At 44.2% G+C, this 13,036-nt stretch overlaps 1 protein-coding gene across 1 annotated transcript in view; it reads right to left on the reverse strand.

Annotated features, from left to right (window-relative positions):
- The window catches only part of CCN4 (cellular communication network factor 4), a 32,198-nt gene extending 19,431 nt beyond the window's left edge, over window positions 1-12,767 (reverse strand). The window contains exon 1 of the mRNA XM_010223931.2: window positions 12,316-12,767. Within this exon, the coding sequence (XP_010222233.1) occupies window positions 12,316-12,363 (48 nt within the window). The 5' untranslated portion in view covers window positions 12,364-12,767. The remainder of the gene's footprint in view (window positions 1-12,315) is intronic.
- Window positions 12,768-13,036: the final 269 nt, after the last annotated feature.

Here is a 13,036-nt window from a genome sequence, read left to right on the forward strand (position 1 = left end):
ATTTGATTGAGATTTTGTTCTAATATGAATGGCTGAAATTTCCTCGGGATGTAATTTATCCCAGGCTGATCTCCAATACAAACTCTCTCACCACACAGAGGCAAAATCCTTGGCTTAGTGCCTTGGTCGTCTGACAGTCCCTTTGCCAGGGGAAGTAATTGGTTGAATTTTAATTACTTTAAAGTACAGCTAAAAGGCTTAACTGCTTTCTCTCCTGTGAACACAACATCAGAAAGTAGAGATTGCAGAAATTCTCAATAGAGGTGAGAAGTGTTTTCACCAAACACCAGAGGAAATCTTCTTTTTGAATAAATTGTCGAACTGCAACAGGATGTAAAATGTGTAAGGGTATGTGAAATTAAAAAAAAAAAAAAAAAAAAAAGGTAGCTGCTGTGAGGGAGGCAAGAAGGGAACTCTTCTCTATGGAAAGCATTCTGTGATGCTAAAGCAAAACCATCACAAGATTTAAAGAGTTAAACTGCCCTCTGGTCTCCTTCCTTTTCAGCCAGGCACTGAGTAGGAAACATACAGCTGTATCAACAGGAAAGTGGAATCTGGAGTCAAAACCGCATTTTTTAACTTGTCCTTTTCTTCCACAAACCCACCAAGAAGATTAACCATTGAGATTTCATACTAATAACACAGAGATCTGCCGCGTAAGTTTTGCAGTAACGATGTGTAGGGAAGGCAGAGCACCGGCTCCAAGGGGCTGGCAGCTGGACAACACTTACTAGCAAGAGCATCCACTTCCCAGGCCACGGCTAGGAAACAAATACCACGCAAGACTCAGGGAAGTGTCACATAGTGGGAATTTACTGGCTTGGGGATGGCTGCCAGGCCCCAGGGTCGAGCTGAGCCAGAAAAGGCCAAAGTGCAATGTACTGGACCTCCCATGACTCTCCATCTCACTCAACATACACCCCTGCACAGAGCTGGGTTTCTAAGTCACTTTTCTCCTTTCTTCTCTACTCTCCATGCCTGAATAAGATGATAAAGTCATCCCCTTTATTTTTCATCTCTCCCTTTTATCAGCCAAACTCCTGTCCTCAGATGAGAGAGCGTCCAAGTTTCATTGATTTCAGTTTGGATCCAGACACACAGTTTAAAAAAAAAAAAGCATTAAAATGCTTGCGTGGATTTGGCCTCGGGTTCCTGACCTTCTAGTGAGTTCCCATTAGCTTTCCAAGAAAACAGCTGGATTCAGCATTTTAACTGTAGTATACAAGTTTACACAAGTTGCTTCTCCCCTCCTTCCCCATTTTTTTTCTTTTATTTGTGTACTAAAAATTGTTTGTTGGGCTGATAAATAGGCAATGTGCTGTATAAGCTGTGCAAGCTGTACAAGCTGTGTAAACCTAGTGCACTGCTCATGGTCTAAATGCCTTCTGGCTCATCAACACATGAAGAAAATGCATTTGGCTTTATCATTAAGTCACGAGGTGAGCAAACAAATCTGAGGTTTGTTACTCATTACATTCAGGGTATATTTCTTTCTTTGTCAGCTTCCTCTTGTAGGAGAGAAACAAAACGCAAACAAGAGACCATTTTACAAATAGCAGTCTCCTGGTAAAGATGCAAAAGGAGAAGAAACAACTTTTTTTCTTTTTCTTTCTTTTTTTTTTTTAATAGTGTGCTCTGTTTTTTACCAACAACTCATGATTTCAAAGTTGTTACAAACTGCACTGTGGTCAATGGGAGTTTCAGAGCTGCCCCTTGGGAACCAAGAGCTGGCACCCACTATACAGGGAGCACGCAGCTACTAACATCTGAAAACAGAAGAAAGCATAACCACATTTAGTGGCCTCTTAACGGAGCTTGTCTGGATTTTGAGCTCACTTGCCACACTTTTACCTTATTTTTTGTCTTTTAAGAGTGATTTCATCCCATATCCTGTTTGTTTTATTTAGGTGATTACCCCATGATGGGTAAATGTTGATATATCGTTTCATCTACTAAAACTTTACATAGCAAATAGCATCCGATAAGCTGTATCAGCAGCTCAGCAAAACATGAGTAAAAACTGTAGGGAGTACACACCACTTGAGCATTAATGGAGCTAATATGAAACAAGATGACCAGAGAAAAAAACTTCAGAAATGAAAACAGGTACAAATGAATTGGGGCTTTCCATGTGCAGAGGCCAAAAAGGCCTTGGCAACTGCCAAGAAGCCACATGTACATTCAGAATGATTAATATTCAGATACCTAATATAGATTTATTTGGTATCAGTGGGAAGAGAATTTAAAAACTCTGCATCTTGTCCTCATTGTGCTGGATCACCACATTTAAAACGCAAAGAAGCTGGCACACACATATATATTATAGCTTATATATAAGGTACAAGAGGATTCTTGAACTCTTTTGATTTCTAGCTCGTTGCTAAGAGCATAACTCCTTTCCTTACTGAAAATACACAGGACCTGGTGCTGAATGGCTTGCAAGACTCAGACAGAACCGGTGAAGCCCCGATGCTGCCCAACTTTCTTCTCAGTCAGCTCTGGATAGAGCCCTTGGTGCCACCAGGATAACACCACAGCCCCCATGCTCAGTGCTAGATTTTGGGTGGGATAAAGGCTATCTTGGGGCAGCGCTAACCGTTCTTTCCTCCATTATGTATCTTCTCGACCCTTTTTTGGTTGCAGGCGAAGGAGCAAAGAGCATGCAGGGGCTTGGGGGACAGACCACCCATGTCTGCACGTCCTGCTGCTCGGGAGGCTGATCCAAATGGCTCCTCTAAGGGACACATGTTTTTTGCAGGAACCACTGTAGGGCAGCAGTCAGCAGCCAGATGCTGCAGACAGTGTCTTATCCAGCATCTTAATCCAACACGCTATAAAAAAGGAGGAGGGGGCAGCGATGAACAGAGAACAGGCTGTTCCTCAGCAGCTGTCCCAGAAACGGGAGCAAAAGGAGCGACCTTGTATGATGGAAAGGAAGGATGGGGCCTCGGAAAAGGTCAGAGCCAGCTGTTAGACTGGCCAGGGTCTTGCAGGGCAAGCACTATTGCAGATAGGGCTGAAGCTCAGATGCTCTTTCCATATGCAACAGAAAGCCCCCAAAAGCTACCATGCCTTTCCTCCCATCCCCAGCACGTGAATGAAAACACATGGGGAAGGCAGGAAAAAAAGAGGGCAGTAGATCAGCTGTTGGCTTGCACAAGGTTTTTGTGACAAAACCATTGCTTTCAAATTAAATACAATGGAAATAACAAACGGTGAAACTAGAACGCCTTCGGGCATGGATTCATGAAGAAAAGAAAAGGAGTGAAGTTATTAGTGTAGGAAAGTTATGTATCTTTCAGAACAAATCCTCCTGGCTCTGAAGTCAGTGGAAACAGAACTGAAATACTAAAATATTGAAAAAAAAAGAAAAAAGAAAAAAGATGCCAACTAGAAAATTTCAAATAACTGGTGTGAGCAATAAAATTCAAGGTGGACACGCTCGGAGAGGCACCAGCTCTCCAGGTGGGAATGCACACATGGCACTTGCAAGGGCAACCAGAGCGTAACGTATTCTGCTCTCAGGAGTAATCACTCGCTGTGGAAAACAGCACCTCTGGCAAGCCCTCAAGGAGGAAATTGTTGAATGACCCCATTTTAATCCATGCACAATCTGAGGCCGGAGAGATGAAATGACAGACAGGATGTCTGTGGCAGAGCCAGAAATAGCAATGAGATTTCTTGCTCCTACACGATGACTGTAGCACGATCCTCCTACACACAGCTAATAAACCACGTCGTTTGGTTCTTCCTGGACGCGCAGAAGAAATGATTCCACTGAGCAGACTTGTGGTGCTCTACCAGTTCCCCGTTTTGTGTTTTCTCTCTCAAGACCATGGGTACCTTCCCTCCACAAGAGGGCAAGACTCCCTCACCTCTGCAGCACCTTCAGATGGAGCAAGTCAGCAGGATCAGCAGCCTGCACCCTGCTGCATTTGTGTCCTGCACTCCAAGGAAAAAGTGGCTGAGACTTGGTCATACTCAGCTTTCCCCAGCTTTCAGGCTCCCCCCAGAAAACATGATGTGCAAATTCTGCTACTTCCCCATCCTAAGCAACCTCAAACTGGTAAAAGGGAACATCTCCGCTCTCAAATGCTTAATGCTTCCACTTTCTCACTGAGGCAATGAGTTGACGCTGTTGTGGGCTACCCATTTCGTCTCAGGGAAGATAAAAACACATTTCCAGCTCCACGAGCACTGACGTTTCTGTCTATCCCCAAATTGCTCAGCTTAGGGATGCCTGCACGCAGCCGCCGCAGTGGAGCTGTGCTTATCCACAGCCTGGGGTGATGCTGTGGACACGCGAGGGCAGTGCTGAGATGCGGATGACCATCCCGGACTGTCCCCAAATGCAGCAGCCCATGTCTGCTTGCCATGCCAAGAGGCTAAGTCTGTTCCTGGTGCCCAGAAAGCGCATGCAGAAGGAGGCTTTCAGCAAATAAATCAGTCAAAAATCAGTCAGGCACCAACTGTGTACTGCATATGCAATACATACAGAATAGCCAACACAAACCGCGAAAAAAGTGTATACATGTATCTATACATTACATATTTTTTAAAAAGTGTAAATTATACAGAATTTAGACTATCATCTAAAGGAATTAGAAGCATCAGAGCCCTGAAATCAGATTGGTAGGTAGTCATGGTGTGAGCTCAGAAGTTAACCAGCCCCCTTCTGCCTAGTGCCCTTCTGGGTGTTGGGATTTCACCTATTCGTTTTTTGATGCAAAAATCTGGAAAAATAAGTCAGGTGACTTCCAGCAATCTACCACCTCCTAGATGTCAGCTTGCAGCTCTGCCTTGTTCCCCAAGCCCATGGAGAGTGAGGCCTTATACAAAAGGTCTATTAAATGCAATTTTTAAAAGTACAATTTTCACAGTAATAAAACAGTTATAATGACAGCAAATGATCTCTGTAAATAAGCAGCAGTGTTAAACAGCAAGAACATCACTGTATATTAAATTAATGATGGTAACTACAATACCTAGAGTTCAAAGTAGGAAAAGACTTGACAGAAGGAAGACAGATGAATTTGCCCCCAGTCTCTCATATCAGTACACTGGCTCCCACATACATGCTATGGGTATGACCTAGTCCTTCAAAACCAAAAGCCAGTAGGAAATATTGCTGGCAATACTTAGAAATGGCCTGCTAAATGGCCAGGCTAGTTAATGGAATGTGGATATCTTCATAATTAATTTTCCATCTTTCTTTCTTTTTTTCTCATAAACACATAATCAAAGAGTTTTACAGTGTAATCCACTTGTAGATTCTCAGCACTGGCTGCAGTTTTTGTGGTTTGATCTGTCCCTGCTAAATAGCTAAAATGACCCAACTGTTACTTTAGAAGCAGGGACTTGGCTGCCCCCAGGCACCCAAGTGCTGTGCCAGCCACTCAGAGAGGCGCTTAATTCCCCACAGATGGATTTCTGGGTCTCTGCCTTCTTATCAAACCAGATAGGAGTGGCTGCCGTTGTCACAACAGCTATAATCTGGTGATCACAAATTCAAGACGAAGCTTTCCTGATCATCATATACATCATATACAACTCAGAAAAGAGGATTCAAAAGTGCAAAACACCGAGGCAGAGCCTCCTGCACTACAAATATGTGCCAAGGGCTCTTGTCTCAGAGCATGGCAGGGAAAATGCACCAGTATTCAGAGCACAGTTTGGAGATGCTTTAAGACTGCATTGGCACAATTTAGGGAAGATACCTCTCTGCAGAGTCCTAGTACATGACTGTCCACCCAATGCAAGAAGATTGGCTCTTCCATGAAGCAAAATGAGTTCACCAAAACCACTGTGCAGGTCATTGGTGCTGTCTCCAGAAGGGACCAAACAGGTTTAAACCCAGCCTGGTTCTTTTCTCTATAATCACCCTGTTGTAGTCTAAGTTTATGGGTGAGGAAACTTCAGCAAGAGAAAGAAACAGGCCCTTGCTGACCTCACTGTCTGTTGTTACTCAAACACCTTTAGTACAAAAACACCAAAATTGAAAGCAGGATGAGACTCTGGAAAGTCAGTAGAACAAAGAAAGGAACTGAAACTTTTAAATCACTCAAAAATTAAAGCTTGAGATGTATTCGTAAATGCTAGAAAGGGGAAAGTGCTACTTATGCACATGTTAAACAAACAAACAAACAAAAATGCTGCCTTTAACACAGAAAAGGTTTTCTGAGTCATCCAGAGCAATTTTGGTCAAAATTGTTAAGTATATATAGATTGCACTGTTCCTGGCGTTGGGGAGCAAGTTGTGTGTCAGGTAATGTAGAGAATTACATGATTGCTCTACAGCTGACTTTACTACCTTCCTTCCATTATGCACAGATAATACCGAGAATAGCTACTAAATCAGTCTAGCTAGACTCTCACATGCTGGAGGTGAAATAATAAAATCAATGTTCCACTTGGATCCATTTCACTGAAGGTAATATCAATAACCCAAGAAGGGAAATTTCCTAAAATATCAGTGATTATAAACTGAATCAGGGGAGTGTGCTTCAGCTTTGAAACAAAGGTATAAGGGCTGCCAAAGTATTACAGGTACTGTGTGTTCTTTTCATTTGAATGTCAATCAATTCTGGACCAAGTGACCTTGTTACGGTCCCCCCACACCAAGCGTGAGTCATTTTTTCTTATGATCCCTTCAAAAGGAGCTGCAAGGAGGTGAGCATGCTCTTAGGATAAGATCCTTTTGCAAGGATGGAATTGCTCCATAACAGCAAAGTGCATGTGCCCAACAACATCAGGATTCAGGTGTGCTTGGCTGACTCACAACCCTCCATGGATGATGCGTGAATCCACAATTATTTCTACAAAAACATCTCAGGTTTCCCTTTGGGCTCATTACAAACCATCCTGGAGTTCACAATTCTTAGCCTTCCAATATGCTCATCTCTCACTTGCTTTCTAGGTTAAGTAGAATGACAGACTCAGGCTAATAAAACAAAAGAACAACATGAGAGCTATTGAGAAAGAGAAAGGAACAGAGAGATGACTGCATAGTCCTGGAATGCGTCACTCCAGTACTAGAAATTCATTATTCAGGTTGTGCTGCAAAGTTTAGTTTAAATATTATCTTTTTCCACAGCTGTTTCAGCCAAAAGACTCTCCTTTTCTTCCCCAACCTCAAGAAAAATGGCACATGGAGCACCCAGACTGCCAGGGACTGCCTTTTCCCCTTCTGCTCTCCCATACCTGGGCCAAGTGGTAGGATGACAGCCAAAGCCCAGCAGGAATCTACTAGAAAGCACAAGAGATTAAGAGGAGTCCTCAAGCTTCAACTAGGACACCAGAATAAGCAGCAACCAAGAGGCAACACGTACAGATCCAACTTAAGTGCAGTAAATAACAGGCACCGATGGAGGTATCTCACAGAGCTGGGAGACCACCAGGGTGCAGGAGAACTGGTGATCCGCATCCACAGCTAGAAACCGAATGGAGAACATCTGCACAGAGCTGTTAAAGCAGCACACTCAAGAGTCCCTCATCCCAAGAACACATCTGTAAAAATAAACCCTGTAAGCCAGCATGCAGCAATGCCAGGCTGAACTCATCGCCCAAGCTGGCAAGCTGCCGGTAGGAGAGCACCTGGAGGAGGGATCAATGGGGAAATGGAGTGTCCTAACCCAGGCCAAGGAGCTAGCTGGGCTGGAGGAGTGAAGTCTTAGTGAGCATCAGATCTCAGAATCCAACAAATGGGTGGGATGTTTTGGGGCCAGTCACTGTGAAGATGTCAGCTTCAAAGAAATAGAAAATTCTACTTTCAACACAAGAACAAGAATGGTAGAGCTATACTGTAAGAAATGAAGGGAGAGACAGGGGGATATTTAATAAAAGGTGCCTAAATATATCAAGTGACAAAAAATATCAAAAGGATGAAGATGCCATTTTACCCTGCTTTCTGGTCCACAGCACAGGATGCTGGCAGGTTTGGTTCTCAAAAGCATCTTCACCTGAACTGTGAGAGTTCAGCTTTCACCAAGCCACAGCTGCCAATGTTCGCATGCAGAATACTTCTTTTTTTTTTTTTTTTTCTCTCAAAACAGCTCCATTTCCACTCATGTATGAGAGCCAGGGCCAGGCAGACAGGAATGTTCAGGGCCCATTGGACAGTTGAGTCATCCAGAAAGAGCAGCTCTCAGTAAGCTGAGCACTGGTGAGATGCTAGAACAACTCTACAGGGATGGCACAACATCCCTTCAGGGGAGCCATAAGCCTCTGAAAAAGAAGCCAAATGCCCCATGAAGGTGTGGAGCACTGCTGACCATTTTTGATCAGTGCCTCTGCCTAGCAGCTTGGGAAGGCAGGAGAATGTAAAAAGATGTGGCTACCAAAGCAAATTCAGAGACTGATGGCAGAAGATAGGAAAAATAACACATAAAATCCTGCTGCTCTCAACAAATTCAGTGTGAGTCTATGTTTGCAGTGTATTCTCAGTTCATCAAGAACAGGTTTGGAGGACCTCTAAAGCACTGTTCAGTGCTACATTCAAGACATTGCCACCGAAATGGCAATGCTTTATTTTCTTTAGGCATGAGGATTTTGAGAGGGAACTGACAAATCAAAGACTAGCTTAGCAAGAACCACGTATGTAAAGCAGTCATATCCCTCAGGAATGATGCTGACCATCATTCCTGGTGGGAAGGCTGGAGTGGTAAATCACATCAACTTGCAGCCTACGTTGCCTAAAATAATCCATGCACCATTATCCTTTATGAGGAGCTGCCAGACTATGACCTTACATTGAGATGTACTTGGTTTTCACATCTCAGGTCACCTCCTCTGGAGAGCCATGGGATTTTTGCAGACCAGGATAAAGCTACACGGAACCATTATTATTAAAGAGCAGACAAGCTGCTAGTAAACAGTAGAAATAAGTAAATGTATAAATACATAGCTTTTTTTTTTTTTTTTTCAAGCTTGGTCAGAATGTGGTTTCTCCTGGAAGAGCCTAAAGAAATGTAATCAGTTTTTCCTGCCACCAAATCCAAACATTTTGCAAATGAAATTCTTGGCATCTAACTTGTACCAATAAATCTTATAAAAAGGAGAAGGAAAAAACACACATTACAATTCTCAAGCCACCTTCCACATGGCCTGAGGCAGCCTTGAGGTTGGCTCATTGCAAGGGACATTCTAACTAAATCAAATCAAATAGAGGAGATGGTGTTTATTTGAAGCCATTTTGGGGCATGTCTCTCCTTCCTCCTTGTCCCCACTAAAGACAAAAGCCAAAGTATGTGTGCTGAAATGGGCATCTACATCATATAAAAGTGTTAATAATTGCCTACTGTTTTATTTGGGAACCAGCAATGTCATTCTTTGCTATTTGACCCGCTATTTACCAGCACCATTAAAGGAAAAGTCCACAGGATTGCATTCCCCCACTTCAAATGTTTCAGAAACCCCAGAAATTCCTAAAGGAATTTCAGAAATTCCTTTATTTGAATAAGGGATCTCATATTTACTGAGCTGTCAGGGCTAAAGGCAGAAGATCCTTGCTTTTTGCCCCTGAATTTCTAAGTATACTCATTTTTTTTTCCTCTTCTCAATTCTCCCCAATAAGAACATTCTCCTCAATAAGAACATTACCAATAAAATTGTTCAAGAACTCAGTAACTGTGGCTTGATACAGAGTTGGGGTGTGGGATGGAAAAGCTCTTACAGACCTGGTAGCTGTGCTCTAAATGCCCTGTAAGACCTGTCTGACTATCCCATATTAACTTCTCTCCTTTCTTTCTGGAACGAACTCATACATCCCAGCTACACAGATTAAAACTAGAGAGTCAAACTCCATATATCACCTTTTCCTCTCCATCTTTCTTCACATATGCAGGAAGGTGCCTGTGGTAGCCACAGGGCTTTGTATAGACGGTGTGGTCTGCCCAGCACCATCACTCCATGCATTGCATCTTGGACACTGGGCAGATCTTCATCGCTGTTGCGATGATGCTACCAAAGAGCCAACAAAATACACAGCGAGGCGAGGCTGCGTCAGGGCTTTATCAGCTCTCATATGTTACAGCCTGTGTGATTTACCCAAGACATCTCTCATGACCACCATGGCCACTCACATTAAACATTCACAATATACCATACCATTAGTAATATCCCTTGCTCCTGCAGACAGCCTGCTCTTTAGCTGACCAGACCAACCCTGCTCTTGTTACCAAATCCTTCAATTATTTTTAATATTACTACCCTTCTCCAAGTTACCCTCCATAACTCCTTTTATCCATTGTGCACCTGGTCACACTCTTCATTCCCATTCTTTTCCTGGCTTTATGCTCATGGGATGTTCCAAAAAACAGAGCTTCATCTGCAGTACTCAGTGGAGGATTTGAAGCTTTGAATAGGAAACAATCCAGGCCCAGGACTCTCTTAAGACTATTTTTATATACTCATTTGAACTCTCTTTTAGATACTCATTAGCCCAAACATACCACTGGTGTTATTTGGAGTGCACTTACTCATCCCCACAGCAGTCGCGTGTGTCTGCATGCACTTGCATACTTTCATGCTACGGCTGCTTCTTTTTTTTTTTTTTTTTTTTTTCCCAGATAGCTGTGATATCAAGGGAATCCAGGATAGCCACTATATATATATACATAAAATGTTTATAAAATGTATAGGGTTCACACAGTTCTTTGGTAATAACACTAGGAGATGTAGGGAGGGGGGTAACTACCCTTCCCTCTGTGTGACTTTTTACTTAGTTATCAAAAGCCAAAGTCAAGTCTTACTTTAGAGCAGCTGAGAGGTGCATTTTGCTTGTTTGTTGTTAGTTCTTTTCATTTTTTTCTTTTCTTTTCTAGTAGGAGGACCATATCAGTCCATCTCCACGTCCACGCAGCACTTATCACTCTGCCATCTGCATGCACCGGGTGCACCTGGCGCACCACATCGTGCACGCCGCATTTTGGTGTAAAACCCCACATTATCTGCCTAAGGCATAAACCGACCTCCAGAGCTAGCAGCCCTGCAAAGCAAAACCCCCTTCACACCACGCAGCTGATTTTACCGCCCTCTGAACAGGAGCAATGCTCAGGCACAACTTCATACAGGTTTGGCTCCCCAGGGCTCCCCAAACCCTGAGTCCATCCCCTCTGGGGACAAGGATGGGGATGGGGATGATGTGAGGGGCACCAGAGGTCCCGATTTTGGTGCTCAACCGCTCTTGCCCGAGGAAGGAGCCTTCATTCGACCCATTGCTCCCTGCCTTGTTTATCACCCCTATCCCGACTGCTTGGAGCCAGCATTTTACACCAGCCACAAGCATGTCCGAGGAAAGGACAAGAAAAACACGGCACATCCCCCAAAATAGTGCCTTTCCTACACAGGTTTTCCCAAAGGGGAGGGGAAGGGAAACAGCTGCTGCCTGCGTGGACTGCGGAATCGGGCAGATACAGGGAGAAATTGGAGGAGAGGGGACACGGAAACCCTCCTGCCCTGCTGGTGCCTGGGGCTGCAGCGGGCGAGTGGTGACCTGCCCCAGGACTGGCAGGAAGGCATGGACCGGGATGGGCATGGACTCGGTACCGACACAGACCCGGTATGGACTCTGGATGGGCATGGACCTGATACCGGCACAGTACAGACCCGGTGCGGATCCAGCCCCAATCCTGGCATTGACCGGTCCTGGTCCCAGCACGGACCCGGTCCCTGGTGCCGGGACCTGTCCCTGCATTTCACAGCAGCTCCCCTATGAGCAGGACCTGGCTGTCCTGTCCCCAGCAGCAATCTCTTCCCTGTTCTGCCCCGCGATAAGGACATTTGTGGATATCCACAATAAGGATAAATGCAATTAAAGCAAACAAACACAGCTTTCTGTGCAGATCCATATGGATGCTGCACATAGACAGATTCAACTCAGAGACACGTTTGCACCTTTCCAGTTTCTCTTTTCCCTTCTTCCCTTTTACCTTTCCTTTTACCTTTCCTTTCCTTTTGCTTTTCTTTCCCTTTTGCCTTTCCTTTCCTTTCCTTTCCTTTCCTTTCCTTTCCTTTCCTTTCCTTTCCTTTCCTTTCCTTTCCTTTCCTTTCCTTTCCTTTCCTTTCCTTTCCTTTCCTTTCCTTTCCTTTCCTTTCCTTTCCTTTCCTTTCCTTTCCTTTCTTTTCCTTTCCTTTCCTTTCTTCCCCTCTCAAGCTCACCTTTCCTTCCCTACTCCCTGACTCCCAGCTCCCCGGGCTCCCTGCTCCTAGTTTTCCACGGGCACCACAGGCATCAAGCTCCAGGCTCCCCAGCCCACACTGCACAGACAGCGAGTGTGTTTGTAGAAGACGAGCCTCTCCTCCCGTTCCCACACTCACCTGCAAAATGCTGCTTGTTGCTAGAATCCAGGGCAAAAGCCACCTCATCCCTGGAAGCCGGGATTAAATACATTGATTGAACCCAGATTTCAAGCCGTTTTGCGCAAAAATACCACTGTGGGGAATTCAGAGCAATCCTGAACTGGCAACCTATCCTAGGCAGTCTGCCTTTTTCTCTTGGCTCTTTGGGGATTTTATTAAAGACAGATCTGACGTCAGGGTGAAGGACAAGCCCTGCATTTTTCCTCTGGAGAAACTTTTCCTGCCTTCACTTCTTCATTTTTGTGTGTGTGTTGTTGTCCCACCTCCTGCATTTCAGTGCATCGCCCTTAGCCAAAGGGCTCTTAAAGGGAAAGTTACAGTGCAGTGGTCCAGCTGGCTGAGATTGTTTAAATGCTTTACGTGTATGCAACCATATACAGATGCTTAGTGTATATACTCTTCTTTAAAAACAAAAAATCAATGGCTTCATTTAAGACCAGAAAAAAGATTGTCCCGCAAGTCCCATGGAGGTATTTAGCCACATTTCCAAGGGACCCTGCGCTTTTATAGAGTATCCCGCCACTGATATGAAAGCTCATATCCCTTCTGTGATTTTGGTGGTGTGCATCACAGTATGGATCAGTTTTGGGGACCCTGGTGTAATATTTTGTTTTTATTCTGTATCAGAAATGTACACCAGAAACACTGCCGGGCTACATAGGGGTGCATCACCCCTGCA

This window comes from Tinamus guttatus, unplaced genomic scaffold (assembly GCF_059628265.1).
Source record: "Tinamus guttatus ecotype Peru unplaced genomic scaffold, ASM5962826v1 Tinamus_guttatus_pri_ptg000038l, whole genome shotgun sequence".
Classification (NCBI taxonomy): domain Eukaryota; kingdom Metazoa; phylum Chordata; class Aves; order Tinamiformes; family Tinamidae; genus Tinamus; species Tinamus guttatus.